This window comes from Manis pentadactyla, chromosome 9, assembly GCF_030020395.1.
Source record: "Manis pentadactyla isolate mManPen7 chromosome 9, mManPen7.hap1, whole genome shotgun sequence".
In the NCBI taxonomy this organism is placed as follows: Eukaryota; Metazoa; Chordata; class Mammalia; order Pholidota; family Manidae; genus Manis; species Manis pentadactyla.
The window spans coordinates 11791193-11816895 of record NC_080027.1 but is presented as its reverse complement, the minus strand read 5'-3'; the positions used below and the strand labels follow the sequence as shown (position 1 = coordinate 11816895).

At 49.6% G+C, this 25703-nt stretch overlaps 1 protein-coding gene across 6 annotated transcripts in view; it reads right to left on the bottom strand.

Moving 5' to 3' along the window:
* PC (pyruvate carboxylase) overlaps positions 1-25703 on the bottom strand; it is a 98866-nt gene that overhangs the window by 22291 nt on the left and 50872 nt on the right. For 3 of the 6 annotated variants that reach the window (XM_036930445.2, XM_036930461.2, XM_036930437.2), the window contains 6 exons: positions 2010-2145; positions 1672-1856; positions 1303-1468; positions 1032-1177; positions 764-881; positions 309-460 (listed from right to left, as the gene is read on the bottom strand). In XM_036930445.2, the coding sequence (XP_036786340.1) occupies positions 309-460; positions 764-881; positions 1032-1177; positions 1303-1468; positions 1672-1856; positions 2010-2145 (903 nt within the window). Of the gene's footprint in view, positions 1-308; positions 461-763; positions 882-1031; positions 1178-1302; positions 1469-1671; positions 1857-2009; positions 2146-5562; positions 5639-7177; positions 7359-7380; positions 7537-25703 lie in introns of those variants that run through there. The other 3 variants (XM_057506857.1, XM_057506856.1, XM_036930496.2) reach the window with 3 other exon arrangements.

The window sequence follows — 25703 nt, the reverse complement described above, 5'->3', positions numbered from 1 at the left end:
GGCTCCACCTGTGTGAAGGTGGGTGGGGGCAGCCGGCGGTCTCTCCCTGAGGGATCTTCGCAGCCTTTCTTGACTCTAGGCTTGGCCTCTGGGCCCAGCACCTCTGCTCTCACACAGCGAGGATGCCAAGGTCCCCTCCGTCTTCCAAGAGGCTTCTTCCCCTGCCCCTCCTAGGGTCACTTTGTGGCCCTGCTCCCCAGGAGGTGTCCACACTGGGACCCCAGGGACCGCAGGCTATGAGGCCTGGGCCGGCAGAAGCTGGGAGCAAGCCTGTGAACACTCTGACCCTGAGAGCCCCTGCCCTTCACCTGTTTAGCAAGTCTGACAGAGTCGCCAGTGAGCCGGGCCCGCAGCTGGGGGTCCAGGTGGGCAGCAGGGGCAATCTCGACCACCTTCTGGTGCCGCCGCTGGATGGAGCAGTCTCGTTCATACAAGTGCAGAACGTTCCCGTGCTGGTCCCCTGGGGTGGGAGGTAAACTGGGCTCAGCTTCTCCTGGGACCTAAATACCTGAATTCCTGTCAGCCCCACACAACCACTGTGGCCAGTCAGTGCCCGCCTCCAGCAGTGGGGGTAGCTAGAAAGAAGCCCCCACAACCAAGGCCCTGGGGCCCTGACCAGCCCGGCCCCCAGAGCCCTCCGCCCTGGGGAGGTTCCCGAGGGAGAGGCCCTGGAGCCATCCCAGAGGCCTGCTGCTGCCAGCCCCGAGATAAGCCTGCTCGGCCCCTGCCCCACACTGCAGGTGGCGGAACGCCCCCCACTCACCCAGGATCTGCACCTCGATGTGGCGTGGCTTCTCAATGAACTTCTCCACAAACAGTGCCCCGTTCCCAAAGGCGGCCAGAGCCTCTGAGTAGGCCCGGGTGTAGTTCTCCTCCAGCTCCTGGGGGGCAGGTGAGGGCCAAGCAGATGTTGAGCCCCATGGCTGTGCCTCACCCTCTGCATGACCCTGCCCACCCCAAGAACCCCACAGTCTGCTTTTTGGGGGCCCACAGCAGCCCAGCCAGGCTCCCAGCCCTGGGATTCTTCTCACCTCATAGCTGTGCACAACCCTCATGCCACGTCCCCCGCCCCCATAGGCAGCCTTGAAGATAATGGGGAAGCCGTAGGTGTTGGAGAACTCATGGGCCTCGTGCAGGGACGTGATGGGGGCATCTGTGCCAGGGACCACAGGGACACCTGTAGAGAGACAGGCACACGGAGCTCTTTTACAGGCTGGAATCCCTGCCAAAAGCCACCAGCCCCCTCCTGGGGTGGCCTCTCTTAGATAGCTGCACAGCCCCCATGGCTTGCCTGGCACACACCTGCAGCAATGGCGATGGCCCGGGCCTCCACCTTGTCTCCCATCTTGCGGACCACCTCTGGGCTTGGCCCAATGAACCGGACCCCGGCATCCTGGCAGGCCTGGGCGAAGTCTGCTCGCTCCGACAGGAACCCATAGCCAGGGTGCACTGCGTCCACATTGTTCTCCTGGGGGTGAGGGCCCAGAGAGTGGAGCACCCTCAAATTCTTTCACACAGGCCCCGACTAAACCCTGCAACCCTTGCTCCTTCCCCACCTCACTTGCCATCCATCTATCTACCCATCCATCCAGTTAGTGTCGTGGCCACGCATGGCACAGGGAAGGCACACGACCAAGGCCTGGCCTTCAAGAGACCCCCAGCCTGGCTTACCTTGGCCACCTTGATGATGTCTGGGATGTGCAAATAGGCCTGCACTGGGGCAAGACCGCGGCCAATGAGGTAGGCTTCGTCTGCTTTCTGCCGGTGCATCTGGCCTGTGTCCTGCTCCGAGTAGACAGCCACAGTGCGGATGCCCAGCTCCGTGCAGGCCCGGAACACGCGGATGGCGATCTCCCCTTGGGGGCAGAGGCAAAGAGATGAGAACTTAGATTCCTGAGTCCTAAGAACAGCAGGCTGCGGGTGGGGAGCTGGGTACAGTGCAGGGGCAGAAGAGAAAAGCTACGGCCGGGCTGGAGGCCTGGCTCTTCTCACAGGCCCCAAGGGCTCACCTCTGTTGGCCACCATGACTTTCTTGATGGGCTTGTACTCCAGGCGCCGGACGTTTGGAGAGGCAGCAGGGGCAGTGGAGGTCCGGCGGATGCCCAGGACCCTCAGGCCCCCATGCACAGTCCGGAACTTCAGCATCTGAGGAGAAATCAGAGCCAGGTTAGAAGAGCCTCAGCACTGAGGGTGCCCAGGAAGAGCTGGGGTCCCCACAGCACTGCCACATGAAAGCCAGCACCATGGCTGGCTCGGCTCCTCAATCCCTGGTCAAGCCCAGCATTCCTGGAGCGGGGGTGTGGGGCTGACTAGTCCTAGAACAAGGAGCAAATGCAAACCTGGAGGGAACTGCATGCTTGCCCTATGCTCTAATACTCACTGTGGTTTTTATAGCACTTCAAGCTCTTAAAGCAATTTCAGAGGCCAACCAGAGTCCCTGGGTGACTACTTTGTGCATGTTGTTCTCTTCGATGCCCTCTGCCGAGCACAGTAGCCCTGTAGTCCCCCAAGGGTTCTGCCTGGCCAGGCAGTGAGGGCAACAGTGGATCTCTCAGGGAGCCACATCAACGTGCTGCCTTAGGAGGCGAAGCCTCTGCTCAGTTAAAACACAGATTTCTTCAAACATCAGTGGAAACCTTCCTTTCTACTGAGGGCTCCTTAAAGTGCAATAAACTTCAGATGCTATCCTGCTATCTTCCCTCTGACAGATCTCCTAGCAGCTGCCCTAATCCACTGACGTCAGCTTTCACCGGCACTGGGAGTGAGATTCTTTCCTGGCAGGGCAGCTGGAGCCACAGGCCCTGGTAGTCAATAGCACACAGACCAGAGCACAGGCATGGGTGCAAATCTTGCCTGCCCTTGTCCTGGGCACCAAATGCTTGCTCTGTTCTGGGCCGCAGGTGGGATCTGCAGCCAGGACAATGGATAGAAAGAGCCCAAGCGACTGCAAATGATAATCAAGAAGAGGCAAAGGACTCCTTTAGGACAAGCACAGCAACAGAACAGTAAGAACAGATGGCTGGCAGACCATTGGTGACACCTCACCTGAAATCACGGCAATCAAACAAGAAGACTGAGGCTCCACTTTGCTTATTAAATTAGCAAGTGTTGTAAACAGTCAGAGTTGGTGCTGGAAAGGCCTACGGGAGACAGACCCCCAAGGCCCGGTCTGGCTCTCAGGGAAGCTGTCTGCAAAGCCTGTCAAGAGCCTTTGAACTACAGGCATGCCTCAGAGACACTGCCGGCTCGGTTCCAGACCACGGCAATAAAGCAAAGTTGGCAAGGAAGCAAGGCCATGAGCGTCGGGGTTTCCCAGCACATATGAAAGTTACGCTTACTCTATACTGTAGTCTGTTAATGTGCAGGAGTATTGGATCTAAAAAACAATGTATATACCTTAATTAAAAAATGCTTTGTTGAGTAGTGATTCTATAGCATCTTACTACACTGATGGACAGTGACTGTAATGGGGTATGTGGTGGGGACTTGATAATAGGGGGAGTCTAGTAACCATAATGTTGCTCATGTAATTATACATTAATAATATCAAAATTTTTAATAATGCTTTGTTGCTAAAAAGTGCTAACCATTATCTGAGTTTTCAGTGAGTCAAAATCACTGATCATGGGTAACTATAACAAATATAATAATTAAGAAGTTTGAAATATTTCAAGAATTACCAAAATGTGACACAGAGACACAAAATGAGCAAATGTTTTTGGGAAAATGGCACCCATAGATTTGCTCGATGCAGGGTTACCACAAAACTTCAATGTGTGAAAACCACATTACTGCAAAGTGCAATAAAGCAAAGCACAACAAAACGAGGTACACCTGTATTTATCCCCTTGACCGGGTCAGTACCATCTAGAACTCCAACCTAAGGAAATACCCTAAAATGGGAACTAAAATGGATGCTTTTGAAAGATGTTCAAAGTACATTACTTACAACAGCAAATAATTACAAGCCACTTACAGACCCAACACTAGGGCATCTGTACAGACATTATATAACCATTGAACATAATTGTTTGTACATTTTTGATGACATGAGAAATGCTTATGATAGAAAGTGATGCCAAAGAAATTGTAAGATAAATCCCATGATCTTATCAAGTTTTTTTTAAAGCAAGGTGAACAACTGGGAGGAACTCTGCCGGCACGTCCCGCTGCTCATCCCTTTGTTCTGGAATTGGTACAGCTTCGTTTTTGCCATCTTCTTTGTGCTTCCCTGTATGTTCTGTATTTTCTCCCCTGGGGATGTATTGGTCATAATTACAAATCAAAATGAAGAAATATGCAGACGGGACAGGAAGACCTTTGAAGGGAAAAGCTAAGGGAGCTGCTGCCTTGTCCCTCTAGGTGAGGTCAAGGGCTTAGCTCACATGCTATGCGACCATCTGCGATGAGCGGGGCTGGCTGCCCCCCGCCCCACCCGCAGACGGCAGGGCCACTGCTCCTTCCTCGCCCAGTCCCTCACAGGAGCCTGCCTACAGGGGGGCAGCCTCACGGCTGGTGCATGGCACCAAGATTCTCAAACCTCCAAGGAGGTTCCAACTATTCGCAGGGAAGTCCGACCCTTCCTCCCACCTGGGTGGGTTTACTCCTGCTACCACTTGAGCACCTACCCATTGTCTTGTGGGCAGACAGATCTTTGTGTCCCACCCCCATGCACTCCCCACTCCCTTTTCCAGTAAAGAAAGGGATGTCTGGAGTTTATGCCCACAGGGTGCATGCCAAGTGCCTCCTTAGCTCACAGTCAGGAACTCAGGGAGTCTGAAATACCCACCCAGGGCCTTAGAGACTGCCCCACATGCATTCTTGCATTCGATATCCTAAAAACACTGTGACAGGAAGGGCTTCTGTGGCAGTCCCACTTTACAAACCAAGAGCCTGGGCTCTGGGCATGAGGGGCAGCCTCCAAATGCCCCAGAGTCCCAAGTTCTGCACAGAGGGAAGAGCAGGCCTGCACTTGACACCTCAGCAGACCAGGCCCTGGGACACAGCAGCTGCCAGAAAGATGTTCATGAAAGCAAAAGGTCACGGTCCTTGGGCTGAAATTAGAGCAGAGGGGAAAGTGGGGCAGAGAGCAGCCTTGTCTGCTGGCTGCCAGCCCAGCACAAGCCTGGAGTCTGCAGGCCCGGGTCTGCCCCCAGCCCTGCCTTCCGCAGCTGTGAGAGCTGCGTGCCTGACACCTCACCTCCTCATCTGTAAAACTAGGTGACACCACCCCCATCTGTAAAATTGGGGAACTTCAGTGGGTCTTCCTGGGCATCACTGAGCCCTAGCACCCTAAACGCAGCACGGTGGGATAAACACAGGCAGCGATCCCTATCTTTCCACTGGCCTTCCACCAGACAAATGAGCACAGGAGCAGGAAGGCATCTCGCCGCCACTGGGCTGTCACGCCCTGTGCCCACCGCCCTGTGCCCACCTCTCATTCCTGCCAGGCCACAGCCACCACCCTCGACCTTGCTCAACTGCACCCACAGGAGCCCTGCACTGATCTGGGGGGACCAGAAGGTGAGGCGTGGGGGGTTGCACCCTCCCTGGACCACTTACCCTGCCACCAGCCCAGCTCCTGCAACTGCTTCTGCCCAGGGAGGCCGCAGCTGTTGTTCTGTCTGTGGTCACTGGCCTGGGAGACAAAGTTCACAGGCCCCAGACGGCTGGAGGCCTGGGTGGCGGCCAAGGCTGGAATCAGGGGAATGGGTGCTCTGGGGCTCGGGTAGTATGGGCCAGAAGGGGAGGCAGGGTCAAGCTGGAGGCAGGTGCCGCCCAGCGCAAAGCCTGCTGCCTTGCACCCCGGTTGCAGAGCGACTGTGAGGGGAGTGATCTGAGGCAGGAGACCAGCCCACGGAGGGCCAGCAGACTCCCAATTGATTTAGGACCTGCTGCCACTTGAGGTTCAAGGCACAGAAACGCAGGCAGAGCGGGACCTGGGGAGGCTAATCAGGCGGGGTTCTCTTATGGGTTACGGGGGCAAGGTCACATGCTCCTCAGAGCCAAGCACAGCCTTGCAAGCTCAGTTCATGGCTTAGTCACACTCCCCCCACCCCCCACCAGTGCCAGGCTTGGGACCCAAGGACACATAGATGAAATAAAATCCCACCTCTTTCCCAGTACACCTCCACCCATCTGAGCACCCAGCCTTCCCTCTTGTCAAATCCCATCCATTCCACACCTGAAACCCAGGGGGTTCGGAAGCCTGGGGCTTCCAAGCCTTCCAGAATCAACATCAGCTTAGGGAAAAGCTGCAGGTCAGCCATGAATGGCCACAGAGCCCTCCCCTCCAGGGGGCAGGACCTTGCGGGCTGTGATGAGTTCACTCTGGGTACGTCGAGGTTGAGGGGTCTGGGATGGGCCAAAGCTTAGGAGCAGATTCCCACTGCTCCCTAAATCTCACCCCATCCCTCAACCCTGGGGAAGGACAGGCCCCTGTGCAGTGCTTGGGGTGGAGGTGGCAGGAAGCCATGCTGGTGGAGACACTGGTGAGAACCATCAGTAGAAGCAGGACACCTAAGGTGGGAGCAGTGGACGGTGGGAAGGCCTCTGGGCACCAGACTCCCTCTTGGAGGGCTCTAGCATTAAAGGGGACCCCTGCCCTGAGAGCAAGTCCTGGCATCCTGGAGTGACCTGAGTGCCAGCTTCTCTTCATAGTGGCACTTCCCAAAGAAGAGCCCCCGGAGTGCTGGCCTTCCCTCAGGCACTGCTCCAGGTGGCATCCCGGCCTGCCTCACGCCAGGGTAGAGAATGGGTGGCAGCACCAGTCACTGGTGAGCAGACTGGTACTGGGCCCAGGCTCCCACCATGGGTTTTTGGTTGGTAAATGGTAACCAAAATGTCCTCATTGACAGTTTGGCTGAGAATCTTAAAACTCCAAAGGCCTCACTGACCTGCCCGGTACCTTGGGAAGTCCCTATTCTGTCACTTTAGCTGACCCCACCTGAGCGAGCTGCAGCCCTTCAGCAAGGGAGGCCGCTCTCCCACACAGGGCGCCGTCTGCCGGACCGCCCCCGATAGGAGAGGCCCCTCGGGGGCTGCAGGAGTGCAGCAGCCTCGGTTCCCTGCTTGGTGCTGGTGATGCCCGTGAGCAATAACCTCCTTTTCTGACCTCAGAGGTGGGCGAGATGGTGAGTAAGAGAAAAGCAAGCACAATGACCCAAAGATCCCTTACCCTGGTTTCCTCTCCAGAGAGCTGACACCCTGAGAGAGGCTGTTGGCTATTTTTTGCAAATGCCAGCTGACGGATCCCCTTCCTTGGCTTCAGGTTGTGCATTAGAGACAGGGAATATGATGGCTTTGACTCTCACTTGGGGCCCGTAAACAATGCCTTGCCAGCAAGAATGGGCACAGGGAAGCAGGGAGTGTCTGAAACACCTGTTTTCTCCCCTGCTGCCTCTCAGCATGACTTCACAGACAGTTTCTACTTCTCTTCAAGCTTCAATTTTCTCCTCCAACAATGGATCAACAGGCTCAGCATTCTCCTTCCAGAAGCAGTGATGACAATCAAGTCAGGAATGTGCCTACAGCCACCTGTGGAGTGAGGCAGGAGGCGTTGTCAACACCATCCGCTCAGTCCTGACGATCTGCGCACGCCGCTTCTACAGTGTCCAGCACTCAGCACACTCCGCCTACGTGCCAGGCTGGAGCTGGCCAGAGGGGACAAGCGGTGGCACCTAAGCAGAGCCTCCTCTCTACGAGGCACGGGACTGTGAGCGGGCACTCTGCAGTGCTGACTCGGGGCCCCTCACTCCATCTAACTCTCTTCACTGATAAGGAACCAGGAGCGGTAGGATTAAGTATGGCCACGGCCACCTAGCAGGGCCTGTTGTAAGCCAGCTGGTATGCCTCTGACCCACTGGGGTCTATGGGGTCATTACCCAACTAAAGGAATCAGCTGTGGCTTTCATCAGAAGCAGTGTGACAGGCACCCTAACCAAAAACCCAAACACCCACTTCTGATTAACGTGCTGGGAGCTTGAAACCCAGCAGAGCCACCGGTGGCCTCTGCACTCCCGCTGGAAAGCAGACTAACAGGGCTGGCAGTCGTGTGTCCCCAGTAAACTAGGGTAGTTTCAATTTATCCAGTAAATCGTTAAATGTCACTAGAAGTCCCACTACTTCAAACCTAAGCAACGTCTCCCAGGCTGTGTCTTGCAACCAGGAGCGGCACAATGTCAGGCCATCACTGTCCATGTTTATGGCCATGATACTCAGTGTGATGTGCTCCCAGCAGAGCAGCGTTGTGGGGATCAGGGTAGGACAGCGATCTGAATGGCTGCTGTAGTCATGCAGCAGGCCCTGGAACGTTCCTTTGAAAATTTGTACTGCTCCACCCAAAATACCACTGTTCTTCCTATAGCATCTTCCGCAGCCTCAGAGGGCAGCTGTGGGCAGGAGGCACAGAGGAAAGGAAAGCTCGGCCCTGCGTCTGCGCGGCTGGCTGATGTGTCAGCTTTGGAAGCCCACCGTGTGGCCTGCCTGCCCCAAGTCCCTCAGTGTGTCCATCTCAGAGGTGCGCCTGAGAGCAGCCAGAGGGGTGAGAAGGGAGAGCCAATCAGAAATGGGCCCGGGAATCTCAAAATTAACTATCACCAGTGAGGCTCCTAACCATCTACCTCCTATCTCCCCAGCACCCGCACCCCCCAAGCTCCATGCCCGCCCTCAGGCTCCTCAGCAGCGGCCAGCAATAGCAGGTCAGAACCGGAAGGAAGGAGTTTTCGGCAGAGGACTCGTGCTGCAGCAGAGGCAGCCTCTGACGGATGGGCCGCTCAGGAGCCCCCCACCAGGCAGCTCTGTGCTGTCCTAAACAGATCCACTGGGCCACCCAGAGCTGGAAGCCAATGGGAACAGAGGAAAGGAAAAGAACGCACCTGACTTTATGGGCTACAGCAGCCGATATCAAAGCGCCCAAGAGAGGACAGACCAGGGCTGGGACTTCTGGGTGGTGGGAGCTGAAGGGAGTGCACAAGAGACACTGGAGGTGACAGAGGAAGAGGAAAAGCAACAGAGGGAAAGAAGGAGAGGCGGAGTGGAGCCAGCTCCCGGGTGGGGGCAGCACAGCTGACGCTCCGTCCCTGTGCATGCAGGCCCCACCAGGGTGGCTCCGTGTCACCCCTGGCAGCCCCTGGTTTAAGATGGGGCAGGGACACAGCCATGACGTGGGCACCTGGTGCTGGGAGGCTGAGGAGATCTGTGGGCCCAGACAGAGGAGGAGCAGAGAAAGGAGAAGAGTGAGGGATGAGGGGTGAGGGGTGATCAGGGCCTGCTGGGCAGTGGCCGGCAAATAAAGCCACAGGCACACCTTGGAGATGCTTTGGGTTCGGTTCCAGACCACAGCAATAAAATGAACATCTCAATAAAGCAAGTCAACTGACTGTTTTGGTTTCCCAGTGCATATAAAAGTTACGTTTACTCTGTGCTATATAGTCTTTTAAGTGCACTGTAGCAGCATTATGTCTAAAAAACAATGTGCATACCTTAATTTAAAAACTTCATTACTAAAAAGTGCTAACCACCATCTGAGCTGTCCTCAAGTCATGATCACTGCTCACAGATCACCCTAACAAATATCATTGTCGTGAAAACGTTTGAAATATTGAGAAAATTACCAAAATGTGACAGAGACATGAAGTGAGCAAATGCTGTTGGGAAAATGCCACCTGGAGATAAGTCTGACGCAGGGTTGCCACAAATCTTCAATTTGTAAAACATGCAGTATCTGCAAAGTGCAATGAAGCGAGGCGCGCCCGTGCAGGGCCAGGGAGGGCAGGGAGGCTTCCAGGGTGAACACTGCCCCCTGGTGCAAAAGGAGCCTCCTGCTGACCTGTGCACCAGCCCAAGAGCCAGACTGGCTGGGCAGGGCTCACTGTGGGAAGGCCACCGCCCCTAAGTTCTCCACCTGCTTTAGGACTCGCTCAAGAAGACACCCCCACCTCCTCAGCCCCCTCAGCTGTCACTGTCTCTGCCACATCCCACCAACTTCCTGCTTGTGGGGGCTCCCTATGGGTTCCTGTCTGTGTCCTCAGGAAGAAGCATGTAATGTTATAATGATTTGATGACCTGTCTCACCAGATGCTGAGGAGATAGGGTCTTTGACCTGCCTAGCACCCTGCACAGTGTCTGACGCTGAAATTAAGTGTCTGGGGAATGAATGAATGAATGAATGAATGAATGAGTGAGTGAGTGAGTGAATATTCCAGGCCTCATGAGTCTGCTGAATAATGTGAGTCCAGAAATATGCTGGAGCCTTGGGCAAAGATTAATAAGGCCTGGCTCCTCCCCAGAGCTGCATCCACAAGTCAGTGGGCACACCAGCATCCTTACACATAGACTGAGCCCAAAGTGTGGACAAGGAAGGTCAAAAGTGCCTCCCAAGCTGAGGGTGAGAGCCAGGGGTGCATTTCAGGGCTAAGCAGGGCGACAGGCACTAAAGACTCAATTTCAAATGTTGGATGGACAAACAATGCTTTGTGATGGAGGAGGCACCAGACCACAGCAGGCAGGCAGGTGGTCCAGGGAGGCTCCCGCCCCTCCCAGCACACCCACTGCAGCGGGAGAGCGGCACGGGCCCTCCTCCCCTCTTCCTCAGAAGGGTCAGAGTGGTCCCTCTAAAGCGCACCTGTCTCCTCCCCTGCCTGGTCTTTGGTCACATCCCTGGACACGGAGGGTGCAGCCCGCCCTGGTGCTGCGTGTGTGCAGTTCTAAGTTCACCCCAGTTCTAAGGTGGCAAGAAAGCAGATGGCCAGTGTACGGGCTGAACCGCGCCCCCTGAAGGGATATGTGGAGGTCCCAACCTCAGAATGTGACCTTAGTTGGAAACAGGGTCTTTACAGAGGCAATCTGTGAAAATGAGGTCTAGGGTGGGCTCTAATCCAGTATGCTTGGTGTTCTTATATAGAGGAGAAATTCGGACACAAAGACACAGAGGGAAGACAATGTGAAGACACAGGGAAGGAGACGGCCTTGTGTGGAGACAGGCATCTACAAGCCAAGGATTGCTGGAAAACACCAGGAGTTGGAGGAGATAAGGAAGGACCCTCCCCTAGAGCTGCCTGAGTGAGCACGGCTCTGCCGACAGTTTAATTCTGGAATTCTGGCTTCCAGACTGGAAGACGATAAATCTCGGTTGTAAACTCCCATTTTGGGTACCTTGCTATGGCAGTCGTAGGTCACTAATAGGACCAGATTCCCCAAAACGATCAGACCCTAAACCCAGGGGCGGGGAGTGCAGGGTGGTAAAAATGTCCCCTTCTCTCCTGCTCATCCTGACGCAGCTGCAGCAGGGGCCTTCAGGGCATGGAGCTACTCAGGACTGTGAAAAGCAGTTGCTTGGGCCAGAAAGACTGAGCATGGACACAGCACGTGGCTGTTTGGACAGCCGGCAGTCAGCAGGAAGACCTCTGGAAGCCACCAGGGACCATCTTCCAGAACAAGGAGGAAGGAGGGAAGCGTTCTGGCGTGGGGACAGCTGCAGCAAAGGCGAAAGCACACAGCCTGCTGCATGGCCACCGAGGTTGGGGGCAGGGAGTGAAGGTGCTCAGGAGGAGACCACAGGCAGACACGAGACACCGGGCCGGCTGCACCCTCCAGTCCAGGGATGCGACCAAAGACCAGGCAGGGGGGGAGGCAGTTGCCATTTAGAGGGACCACTCTGGCCCCTCTGAGGAAGCTGATTCTGAGGAGTGGAGGAGGATGCTCTGACGTAGGCAGAAGGTGAGGACTTAGGACACAGGTCAGGCAATAGCACCAGCACCTGTTAGATGAGGAGGGAAGAAGCCACAGGTGAGCATGACTCTGCTCCTGTTCTAAGGGAAGGGTGGAGGGCGAGGACGTCAAGTTAAAGGGCACAGAAGCAGACATAGGTAGAAACCAGCAAGCTCAATTCTGACCCTGGTGAGCCTGAGTTAACCGCAGGCTCTCGGGCTGGGCAGGGTGAACCAGCCACTGGGGTCTAACGCTGAGGGAGAGATCTGAGCAGGAGAGGGAACGAGTTATCTCCAGCCCAGAGGGACGCCCAGGGATGGGCCGGGGCTGTGGGAGTGTCATGAAAGCCGAGGGTTCTGAGGAGCCATCATCACTGAAGGCAGCAGAGCTGCAGTATGGAATAAAAAAGCAGCCACCATATTCAGCAGCAAGGTGGCCACTGGTGGCCGTAGTGGTGGCTCAGAAAGGTGGGGGTGAAGGTGAGGGCAGGAGTCAGTGAGAGTGAGTTAGTCTCCAGTGCAAGCTCCCAGGTTTGGACAAGGACTTCCAGAGCACTTAGAAGAGAAGGGCAGGATAAGCAAGGGTACCAGGATCAAGGAGTCTTCTTTCTTTTAATAAAACATTTAAAAACTACAGATGGCACAGCTGGTAATATAAGACCCATGGGCCCTGAATAAACCAATGTCCCTATGCTGATAGATTTGCTTCATGTCTTACACTAAGAATTGGGACTGGTGGAATGTAGTGGATCTGACACAGGGGTTCATTTCTATCCCCCTCTGAAATCCCACTAAAATATTGGCAAAAGGGTTTGTTTCAGAGAGCATGAGCCCGCAAGGACACAGAATGGGAAAGCCAAGGCAGCAGATGAGAGCAGTCAATGACACCGTCCAATGGACAGTGCATGGACATGGCAACCACAGGGTGGGTGGGGAATGCACAGGAGAAGGCACAGAGCAAGTGAATCCAGGCTGCAAGCTCCCAGGAGTTCAGAACTTAGTGGTTCCGATGCCTCTGAAGGCAGGGCAGCAACCAGAAGGCTGGATGAAGTCTGTGCACGTGAAAGCCCCAGACCTGTCTCCCACCACATATGGCCAGGAGATCCCCCAACCCCAGCAGAACCGGGAACAGCAAACAACCCGTGGCACCCCCCAAGTGCTGGTGCAGCTCTTGGAGCCCTCTAGTCACCCCCAAATCCTCCAGATGGCACCACGTGCTGCTTGAAGTGTCAGCAGGTAGGTATACCGGCCAGCTTCTGCAGAGCGGCCCCCAGGGTGGTGACCAGGCAGCACCCTGAGGACTTCTCTCCAGGAATCCACCAGCCCAGGAGAAGTTCCGTGGCTACCAACATTCAGTGGGCGCCAGAAGAGGCTGCCTGCAGTGTCCACTCCTGGGGGTGAGGACAGCCAGTCCACAAGCCCCACCACACCCAGGGTTTTTGGTCACTTCAGTATGAACAGACAGCCACATTATCACCAGTTATTTGAGGAAATCGCCAAAAAAAGTCACCAAAACAAATGGGAATTAAAAAATAGGTAACTCTGAGGAGAAAAGTAATATAGAGAGCAGATACTTAGAGAAAAACTATAATTAATCTCCAGAGAGAAGAGAAGCTATTGCATTGAGAGGCGGCAGCTATTTTAAAAAGGCAACAAGAAAGAGCTCTAGGAAATTAAAAATAGAGTTGCAGACATTTTTAAACATAATAAATAGAAGAATCATAAGACAGTTGAGGACATCACTCAGAAAGCATAACAAAAAGACTGACATATGGCAAACAGGAGAAAAGGTAAGAAAATAAGAGCTGAGTCCAGGGAGCCCAGTGCCCAGCTCCCGGGAGTGCCGGCGGGCAAGAGCAGGGGAGAGTTATCTGGAACATGTCCTAAGCTGAAGGACGCACACAGCGCGTGGTGTGGGTTCCCGAGATCCTAGCAGGATGTGGGAAGTCCCACCTGCAAATGGGATCAGGTGGGTCCCCACCAGCTTCCTGTATTAGTTCCTGGGGCTGCCATAACAAACCCCACAGACTTGATGGCTTAAACTCTTCGGTTTTGGAGGCCAGAGATCAGCATCAGCTTCACTGGGCCTGCATCAAGGCTCCGGCAGGGCGGCACCCTCCAGAGGCTCCAGGGGAGCATCTCCCTCTCCTCCTCTGGTGTCTGCGTCTGCCTGAACACTTCTGCTTGTCGTCACCCAGCCTTCGCAATGTGTCTAAGCTGCCTCTCTCTCCTGACGACATGCGTGATGGCATTTAAGGCTCCCCAGATAACCCAGGACCGTCTTCCCATGTCAAGATCTTTAACTTCATGACGTCTGCAAAGATCCTTTTGTCCTCATAAGGTGACACAGGATATAAGGACCTGGATATCTTTGTGGGTCATCATTCAGGCTTCCCAAGAAGAGAACAAGGTCACATAACAGTCTTTAACAGTGACACTGAGCCAGAAGCTACTTTTGAAGGAAAATGTTCTTCAACCTAGAATTCTCTACCCAGTTAGACTAGCAATTGAGTGTGGGGACAAAATAAAGATATTTTCAGAATGCCCCACCAGAGGAACTTTCCCTCCCACATGCCCGTTCTCAGGGAAGCTCCTGGGGGTTGGGCACTAACAGCAGAAGAAACAAAACTGAGGAAAACACAGGACCCAGGAACCAGGCAGCTAGCAAAGAAGGAGGCAAAGGGAAGCCTCAAGGTGATGGCAAAGGAGGCCCGGCAAGCCTGCTGTCCACTGGTGCAGAGAGCCATGGCTCCAGACAATAGCAAAGGCCAGAAAGTTCCCGGAGGTGGGAGGTTCCCAAGAGGGCAGGAGAGGGTTTTAACAAATAAAAGGCTAGGCTGCCTGAAATTTCTGAAAGAATGAAGAGGAGATGGCAATTCACAATGTCTGGGGTTGAAGGAATCAGGTAAACGGTAACTCCAGGAAACTGAAAAGTTACAAAGAAAATGTTACCATGTACACACTCTTGTGTGCTCACGTGTGAATATTTACTTGATTTAATGATGTAAAAACTAAAAATGTGCTTAAACAAAAGTGGGTACATAACCATGCTGGAAGGATAGAGGCAGGGAAAACAGGTACACATCTGTGGGTGAGGGCTGGTGGGTGCTGTGACCTTCCAAAGGCTCAGTGCAGAGTGAATGCTATTTGGAAACAGGACAGTAAATAGCTAGGAGTTAAAGGGGTTGCTTTGGGGAGACCATCAGAGAGGGTGGTTGGACAGGGGGCTGAGTGGTTTTTTTATCAGCCTCATGGCACAGTTTGACTTTCGAAGGTGTCCACATGTGCTATTTTGATAAAGTCATAGGTAAATTTAACAAGAGGAAATACACTCTACAGAGAGCTACAGTTCCCCTGTGGTTCTCCTGAATCCTGTCCCTCACCCCTCGCCTCCTTCCCTAACCCCCAGGGCCTACCACAATCCAGAGTTGCTGTCTATGTTTTCCCTTTGTTGACTTAACACTGATTAGATCAATTGACAGGTATACCTTGTTTTATTGTGCTTTGCTTTACTACACTTTGCAGATACTGCATTTTTTACGACTTGAGGCTTTGTGGTGACCCAGGGCTCAGCAAGTCTGTCGGTGCCATTTTTCCATCAGCACTTGCTCACTTTGCATCTGTGTCCATTTTGGTAATCCTCAAAATATTTCAAACTTTTTCATTACTATTAATTTCTTGTGGTGATCTGTGATCAGTGACCTTTGATGTTACTATTGTAATTATTTTGGGGTGCCATGATCTGCACTCAATAAGACATTGAACTTAATCAATGAACATGTATTCTGACTGTCCCATCAACTAGCTGTTCTCATCTCTCTCTCCTTGGGGCTCCCTGTTCCCTGAGACACAACAGTATTGAAATTAGAACAATTAAGAACCCTGCAATGTCCTCTAAGGGTTGGTCACATACTTCTCACTTTAAATCAAAAGCTAGAAGTGATTAAGCTGGGTGAGAAAGGCATGCTGAAATTGAGGATAGGCTGAAAGCTAGGCCTCCTGTGTCTATGTTAGCCACGTTGTGGATGCAAAGGAAAAGTTCTCAGAGGAAATCGAAAGTGCTCCTCTGGTGAACACAAGAATGATAAGAAAGTGAAACAGCCTTATTGCTGATATGGAGAAAGTTTGAGTTCTCTGGATAGAAGATCAAACCAGCCATAACATTCCCTTAAACAAAAGCCCAATCCAGAATAAGGCCCTGACTTTTCAATTCTAGGAAGAATGAGAGAGCTGAGGAGGAGGTTGCAGAAGAAAAGTCTGAAGCTCACATACGTGGTTCATGAGGTTTAAGAAAGCGTCTCCATAACAGAAAAGTGCAGGTGGAGCAGCAAGTGCTGATGGAGAAGCTGCAGCAAGTTATCCAGAAGGTCTAACTAGGAAAATTCATGAAGGTGGCTACACTAAACAACAAACGTTCCATGTAGAAGAAACCCTCCTATGGGAAGAAGATGCCATCCAGGACTTCATAGCTAGAGAGGAGCAGTCAGTGCCTGGCTTCAAGGGACAGGCTGACTCTCGTGAGGGGCTAATGCAGCTGGTGACTCAGTTGAAGCCAGTGCTCACTGACCATTCTGAAAACCTAGGGCCCTTAAGAATTATGCTAAATCTCTTCTGCCTGTGCTCTAGAAATGGGACAACAAAGCCTGGATGACAGCACAGCTGTTTACAACATGGTTTCTGAATATTTTAAGCCCACTGTTGAGACCTAATGCTCAGAAAAAAAGATAGCTTTCAAAATATGACTGCTCGCTGACAATGCACCTGGTCACCCAGGAGCTCTGATGGAGATAGACAGTGAGATTAATGCTGTCTTCACGCTGCTAACACAACATCCACTCTGCAGCCCAGGGATCAAGGAGTCATTCTGATTTCCAAGTGATTTCCAAGTCTTATTATGTAAGAAATACATTTTGTAAAGCCACAGCTGCCATAGATAGGGATTCCTCTGATGGATCTGGGCAAAGTACACTGAAACCTTCTGGGGAGGATTCACCGTCCTAGGTGCCGTTAAGAACATTTGTGATTCACGGAAAGAGGCAAAAACATCAACACTAACAGGAGTCGGGAAGAAGTTGATTCCAACCCTCATGGATGATATTGAGGGATTCAAGATTTCAGTGGAGGAAGTCACTGCAGACAGGGTGGAAATGGCTCAAGAACTAGAACTAGAAGCGGAGCCTGAGCATGTGACTGAGTTGCTGTGATCTTATGATAAAGCTCAAACGGATGAGGAATTGCTGCTTACGAATGAGCAAAGAGTGCTTCTTGAGATAGAACCTACTTTTGGAGAAGATGCTGTGAAGATTGCTGAAATGACAACAAAAGATCTAAACAATTACATAAACTTAGCTGATAAAGCAGTGGCAGGGTTTGAGACTGATTCCAATTTTGAAAGTTCTACTGTGGGTAAAATGTTATTAAACATCATTGCACACTACAGAAAAATTGATCGTGAAAGGAAGAGTCAGTCAATGCAGCAAATTTCATTGTCTTATTTTAAGAAATTGCCACAGCCATGCAACCTTCAGCAGCCATCACCCTGAACAGTCACCAGCAAGACTCTCTATCAGCAAAATGCTAATGGCTCGCTGAAAGTTCAGATAATGATTAGCACTAATTAGCAATAAAGTATTTTTAATTAAGGTATGCATTGTTTTTTAGACATAACGCTACTGCACACTTAATAGACACAGTATAGAATAAACATAACTTTGATATGTGTTATAAAACCAAAACAGTCAACTGACTTGCTTTATTGAGATACTCATTTTCTTGTGGAGGTCTAGAACTGAGCCTGCAGTGTCTGAGATGCGCCTGTACTCAGAACCATGTACTTGGGTCTTAATTTTTTCATATATGATATACTGTCATTTTTTACCCAATATTTGGAATCTATCCACACTGCTACAAGTAGATCTAGTTCATTCATTTTAATGGCTACATAAATTACATATACTGCAGTTTATTGGTGCCCAAATGAGGGACATATAGATTGTTTCCAAATTTTAGCTACTAAGGACTTATGATGGCAAAACAATCACTGTTAAAACTGGATAACAGGTACCTGGAATTCATTATACTATTTGCACCTTTTTTGTTTATGTTTGAAAACATTATAATAAAAAGTCAATTGAAATGTTAAAAATGAATAACCTTGACATTATTATACAAAAATTTCTCTAGGGCTTATACCTAGAACTGGAATTGTGGCATTAGATGGTAGGTACATTTATGTCGGTACGGCCAAATCTCTCTCCAAAGCAGCTGTCCTAATAATTTATGCAGCCTCTGGAAATACAACAGAATTTCTATGTCCCCACATCTTTGCCAACTCTTCCATTATCAGACTTTGATTTTTGTCAATCTCATGGGTATAAAATGATATATCGTTTTAATTTTCAATGTCTGATTATTAGTAAAGTTGGATATTTTCTCACAATTGGGGACATATTTTCAGCTTTCTCTTTTATGAATTACCTGTTCATATCATTTGCCCCTTTTTCTGCTGGGCTGGTCATAGTAAGTGTGTATTTTAGAAATGAACCCATTTTCCATCATACATGTGGCAGACGTCTTCTTGCATGAGAGGAGGTTTAACAAGTTACAGGAAGAGGAATGAGAAAGAGCTGGGAGAGGAGGGGCGAGGCAGTTGGAGCAGGGGGAGACAGGAGACGGAGCAAGTCTGGGGAAGAGGCTCCAAGCTGCAGGTGAAAGACTGGCCATGGGCTGGATGAAGAAAACCTCTCTCCTCTGAGACCAGAACAGGTAAAATTTCTTGGACAGTCCCAGAGGAGAATTATGCCAGTGTCAGGCAAAAAGATGTAGCTGGTGGGGACCCAGGTGTCACCCAGGGCACTGACTCAGCCAAGGCCTGCAACGACCGGTAGCTCTTGCACTCTGGCTCTCCAGGCTGAGAGACCGAGACACCCCATTCCAGGAGGCACACCGGAAAAGCAGCAGTCCAAGGAAGATAAATCGGCAGATGGCAGGGCTTCCTGTTCACATCCCAACTCCTCGTTAGCTGCAGCTGTTCCAAGAACCAGAAATAATGAGTTCAAGCTGCATCAGAGATGATTGAGATTAAACTTGAAGAAAAATATCTGGTCAGTCAGATCAGTAAAAGATACAGATTAGAAAAAGCAGTGTCATTTCTCTCTGAACGGGGTTCAAAGGAATTTAAACTGTTTTCTGAATGAATCTGATTAGGTCAAATAACTGATTCTTCTGGAATAGCAAATGTTAGACTGATTGTATGAGATTTCTTAAATTTCTGTTGTGGTTATCTATCCTTGGAGAACAGGAAGCAAAGCAGTTTTCTACCTGTATTTTGGCATGTTCCTACAAAATGCTGTTTTAAATTCTTTCTTTAGAGGAAAAAAGCTAAAGCTAGACGTGTTTGGAGTTTAGATATTAAGAATATCTTACTTAAAATGTACCATAGGTCAGAGATTTGTAGCCCTCAGCACAACCTGGCCAGAGAAATATGGGCAGCAATACTGAGTACTTCAATCTTCTCCCAGGCTCCTGACTTCTCAACTAAGACCCAGCTATCTACCTGAGGTTCTGCCAGATTTAGCAAATTAAAATGCAAACCGTTTAGTTAAAAATCTGCATTTGTGATACATAGCAATTTTTAAAAGTACAAGTATATGCCATGCAGTATTTGGGGCATACTTATACTACAGAATTACTTGTTGTTTATCTGAAATTTAGATTTAACAGGCATCCTGTATTTACCTGGCAGCTCCAGTGAGCCGGCAGTGCTGAGGCCCTGACTGCATCTTAGAAGGAAGGAAACGTGAGATGGGGATTCGCAGATGGTAATGACAGGGCCAGGGTAACAAAGCAGTTAAGACCCAGGGGGCCCAACTGCCTGGGTTCACACAGGGCTCCACCAAGCTCACTGACTCTGGGAAAGTTACTTAACCTCTGGGCCTCAATTTCCCCATCTGTAAAATCAGGGATAATGATAGTAATTGTGCATAGGGTTGTTACAAAGATCAAATGAGTTAATGCAAGTGAAGAGCTCAGAACAGTGCCTGGAACAAAAGCAGCCTTTGGTACAAATGTTAGCTTTCAGTGTTACTGTTAGTGTCAGGGACTGGCCCTGCTTCTGCTGGACAGGGGTGGCAGCGGTGGGGCTGTGAGGGAGAACAGAACAGGGGACAGCTGAGCCCCAGGTAGGGCTGGGGCTGTGCCATGAAGCACCTTGTTTGCTGAGATGACAACTCAACTCTGCCAGCATCCTTAATCAGAAAAACCAGACCACCTCAGAAACGGGCCGCACTGGCTCCGTGAGGACCCACCATGAGTACACGTGCCGGCGCACTTTGCTTCCATTCCCGGACTCTGCCTCTGGGAGCCTGATACTGGCCACCATGGACCTCTGCATGCCACAGAAATCGGCAAACATGGCAACCAGGGTCTTTTCCTCACCTCCCTGAGAGCCACTTCTGAAAGAACAACTAGGTGGCCTGAGGATCCCACCTGGACCCAGAGACGGGCAGTAAGGGAGTGCTGGGTGAAAGGTACCCCTTCTCCATTGCCCCTGTGGCTATAGAACCCAAAGAAAGAGGCCTTTGTTTCATTTGTAAGGGCCTGGCATACAAAGTTCTTAATTTGCTGAAAACATGTGGATGAGCTAAGAAACAATGATTTAGGCACTCTCTCCTTGTCTTGAGTAGCTCAGAAGCCATTCTGCAACACTAATTAATCTGTGAAAATATCAAAATAGTTTCTTTTGATAATCTCATTTAACAGCCTGAAAATCATGCTTTTGTTGTCTAAGGAGCTGACTTCCTTGTTTGTGCCGTTGATGCCTTTCACTCCCTCCTCTTTCTTCACCAACACAGGCACTTGCAGGTCGAAGTGTGAGGATTTAAAATAACAGCTGTTGGATATACATGTCAAATATTTATTCTAAAGAAAACTTACCCCCTTCCTCCCCATCCTTTCCTGCCCCCTCCCAAATGACATGCACCCAAAAACCAAACCAAACCCCTCTTCTTGTCTTTCATCTTCCCAGGAAGTAGGGATTCGGTTATGGGCTCATTTTCAGCCGTTCCTTCTGCCTCACCTACCATCTAGCCAAGTTCTACCTCTTAAATCCCTCAGGTCCTCCTTCCCTTTGTTTCTACGAACTGACCCTAGATCATCCCCTTCTTACTGCTGCAACTATTACAAAGCCTGCTAGCCACTCCCACTGGTTGTCTGTAGCTACCCATCCAGGTTCTACACTGGTGATGGCTGGCATCCCCAAATACAGGCATTGTTTCATTCTCTTCTTAAAACCCCTCCAGGCCTCCCCATTGCCCACAGGTAAGAATCCTACTTCCTATGGTTCTCTCCCATCACTAGTCCACCTGCCTTTTGAGCCTTATTTCCCATCGTTTCTCAACCTCCTGGATCCTATAACTCAAGCCAAACTGCCTCCTCCTGGCTCCCAAAGCACCCAGGCCCTCTCCCACCTCCCTCAGCGTACTTACTCCTCTGCTGAGCCCTCCCCCGTGTGCCCGCCTGTGCATGTCTGGTTGTGTGTCTACTTTTTCTCCCTCCTGAAATCCCACCAAAACGTTAGTAAAGAATTTGTTTGTTTTTAAACCAATAAGCCCCCAAGGGCAGAGAGACCAAGGGAGATCACAGCAACACAACTGTGGAAGCCAGAAGCACCTCAGGTTACCTGAACTTGGACCCCTCACCGGCAGTGGAGCAGGTGGATCCTCCCCCATTTCCACGGGATCCAAGAAAGGCTAGGGTCCCCTGGGACTGGAATGAACAGGCTGATAAGGACAACAGGGTAAAAACTTCAGAGAAGCATTTTGTTCCCTAGGTCTGTCCCCCTTAAGCACCCTCTCCTGAAGAAGAAAGGGTCCCTTTTTGGAGAAGCTAAAGCCCAGGGCTGCACCAGGGGATGGGAGCCACAGTTGAGGGCCTAAGCACCTTTCAAAAGATGGGAGAGGAAAGTTAAGTGAACCTACGCATCTTGTCCCCTTGTTCCCCTCAGTTCCCAGAACACTGCCAGAAGGCCCTCCCCTTCTCTGACCGCCAGCCCAGCCCAAGAGGGAAGACCTCAGGATACCAACACTGAACCCCCCAATTGCAGCAGCCACACCACCTATCAAATAACTCAGAAACTCAGAAACTGGACTCCTGGGCCACTTCTAGTCCCTGCTAGTAATTGGGAGCAGGCAACCAAAGATCACCAGGCAACTGAGGACAGACTCCTTCAAAGACACACCAAAGGAAAGCAGCAGAAAAAAAGCAATTTGGAGAAAACAGCCTATGCAAGAAGAAAACTTGAACAAACAAACATAGCATTAACACACTCAGAAAACTAAGAAGAGACCACATCAGTGAAGCAACAGGAAACCATGCACATATTTTTAAAAGAACCATTCAGAGAAAAAAAAGCTCTTGGAAATTAACAATATGACGGGAGAAACAAAAAAATCAAGAGAAGGGCTGGAAGACAAAGTAAAGGAGTTCTAGAAACTGAAGCAAAAAGACAAAGAGATGGGCAACAGAGAAGAGAATTCAAGATCCAAGGGCTAAATCACAAGAGTCTCAGAAAGAACAGAAAAACAAAGGAGGAAGGGGGGATTACGCTCCCCAACTTCAAGCTCTACTACAGAGCCACAGTAATCAAGACAATTTGGTACTGGCACAAGAACAGACCCATAGACCAATGGAACAGACTGGAGAGCCCAGATATAAACACAAGCATATATGGTCAATTAATAGACAATAAAGGAGCCATGGACATACAATGGGGAAATGACAGCCTCTTCAACAACTGGTATTGGCAAAACTGGACAGCTACATGCAAGAGAATGAAACTGGATTATTGTCTAACCCCATACACAAAAGTAAACTCAAAATGGATCAAAGACCTGAATGTAAGTCATGAAACCATAAAACTCTTAGAAGAAAACATAGGCAAAAATCTCTTGAATATAAACATGAGCAACTTTTTCCTGAACATATCTCCTGAGGCATGGGAAACAAAATTAAAAATGAACAAATGGGACTACATCAAGCTAAAATCCTTCTGTATAGCAAAGGACACCATCAGCAGAACAAAAAGGCACCCTACAGTATGGGAGAATATATTTGTAAATGACATATCCAACAAGGGGTTAACCATCCAAAATATATAAAGAACTCACATGCCTCAATACCCAAAAAGCAAATGACCTGATTAAAAAATGGGTAGAGGATATGAACAGACACTTCTCCAAAGAAGAAATTCAGATAGCCAACAGGCACATGAAAAGATGCTCCACATCGCTAATTATCATGGAAATGCAAATTAAAACCACAATGAGATATCACCTCACACCAGTAAGGATGGCCAAGATAGAAAAGACTAGGAACAAGAAATGCTGGCGAGGATGTGGAGAAAGGGGAACCCTCCTACACTGCTGGTGGGAATGTAAACTAGTTCAACCATTGTGGAAAGCAATATGGAGGTTCCTCAATAAACTAAAAATAGGAATACCATTTGACCCGGGAATACCACTCCTAGGAATTTACCCAAAGAAAACAACTTCTCAGATTCAAGAAGACATATGTACCCCCATGTTTATCACAGCACTATTTACAATAGCCAAGATATGGAAGCAACCTAAGTGTCCATCAGTAGATGAATGGATAAAGAAGAGGTGGTACATATACACAATGGAATATTATTCAGCCATAAAAAAGAAACAAATCCTACCATTTGCAACAACATGGATGGAGCTAGAGGGTATTATGCTCAGTGAAATAGCCAGGTGGAGAAAGACAAGTACCAAATGATTTCCCTCATTTGTGGAGTGTAACAGCAAAGCAAAACTGAAGGAACAAAATAGCAGCAGACTCAGAGACTCCAAGAAGAGACTAGTGGTTACCGAAGGGGAGGGGTGGGGGAGGGCGGGTGGGGAGGGAGGGAGAAGGTAATTGTGGGGTATCATGATTGGTGCACATGGTGTGTGGGGGGTCATGGGGAAGACAGTGTAGCACAGAGAAGGCAAATATTGAATCTGTGGCATCTTACTACACTGATGGACAGTGACTGCAGTGGGGTATGGGGGGGGACTCGATAATAAGAGTGAATGTAATAACCACATTGCTTTTCTTGTGAAACCTTCATAAGAGTGTATATCAATAATACCTTAATAAAAAAAATAATAATAATAAGCAAAGGAGGAGAAATGACATAACACAGGAAATTCCCAGGAGGACGTGTTTGCACGTGGGTGGATGCATGGGGAGCCAACAAGATGGGCGAACACAGACGCACACCAGGTGTGTTGTGAAGTTTTGGGTCCCAGTTAGCAAGGGCTGCTTTGCAGCTGGACCTTGGGCTCTTTGCAGACAGAACTAACTCATCTTTGAACTTGCTCCAGGAACACTAGAAGGGAACTTTCTTTTCTGCCCACTATATGCCAGGCACCTTGTACTTCACTTAATTCTCACCACAATCCCACAAGATCAACTCCCATTTGACTGATAAAAATAAAGCTTGGAAGGACCCACGGGGAATTAGTTAGTCCACTCAAGAATTACCAGGTCCGTCCAACTGTGGAGCCCATTTCCTCACGAGAGCACCTAGCTGAGTGCCTTGTTTGCAGTAGGGTTCCAGAAACATGTAACTGAACCAAAATAAAACTGGGTTGGAATCAAAATTTTCTATTAGAGCTGCAGTCTTCCCATGCTCTGAGACCCAGAAAAGAAGTGGAGGGTGATCAGTGGCAGGAAGCACCTCCATTCCACCAGGAGAGCCAGGGCCAGCTGTCACAAAGCAGTAAGAAAGCTTGCTCATTAAGTAATAATAGTCTTTTAGCCTCCCAGATTACCCCTGGGTGCTAGGTTTTTGTGTTGTTGGTTTTTGAAAGAAAAAAAAAGCAGCTTTACTGAGATATATTTCATATACCGTAACAGTTCACATTTGAAGTACAACTGAACGGCTTTTAGTATATCTGCAGTCAGGTCTCCAACATCACAGTCAATTACAGAACACATTCACACTCCTCAGCTGCCTTTCCCTCCATCTCTCCCTGCCCCTGGCAACCACTCATCTACTCCCTGTCTCTACGGATTTGCTCATTCTAGGTATTTCATATAAAAGGAGTAATAGATTATATATGGTCCTTTGTGTCTGGTTTTGTTCACTTAGCATGATGTTTTCAAGGTTCATCCATATGGTAGCATGTGCCGGGGCTTTTCTTTCAATTGCCAAACAATATCCCACTGTAAGGAGAGAGCATGTTTTACTGTCCATTCATCAGTTTATGGACATTTGGGTTGTTTCTACTTATTGGCTCTTATGAACAATTGTGCTATGAACATTCATGTGCAAGTTTTGGGGGTACATGTATTTTCATTTATCTTAGGTGTTTATGCTGGGTCATGTGGTAACTATGTTTAACTACATGCTTAAGGACTGTTTTCCACAGCAGCTGCTCCATTTTATCTTCCAAAAGCAGAGTTAAAGGGTTTCAATTCCTCCACATCTCACCAACCTTTGTCACTATCTGTCTTTTTGAATAACCACCTGTGGGTATAAAGTGCCGTCTCATTGTAGTTTTGATTTACATTTCCCTGTTGGCTAATGATGCTGAGCATATTTGCCTATGCTTACTGACCAGCTGTATATCTTCTTTGAAGAAATGTCTGTTCAGATCCTTTGCCCATTTTTAAACTGGATTATTTGTCTTTTTATTATTGAGTTGTAAGAGTTCTTTATATATTCTAGATACAAATTCCCTATCAGATGTAGGATCTGAAAAGATTTTCTCCCCTTTGTTGGATTGCCCATTCACTTTCCTGATGGTGTCCTCTGCTGCACAATGGTTTTGAATACTGATGAAATCTAATTTATCTGTTTTTAATTTTATTGCTTGTGCTTTTTCTAACATACCTAAGAAACCACTGCCTAACCCAATGTTACAAAGATTTACAACTTACGTTTTCTTCTGAAAGTCTAATAGGTTTAGCTTTTATGTTTAGGTCTTT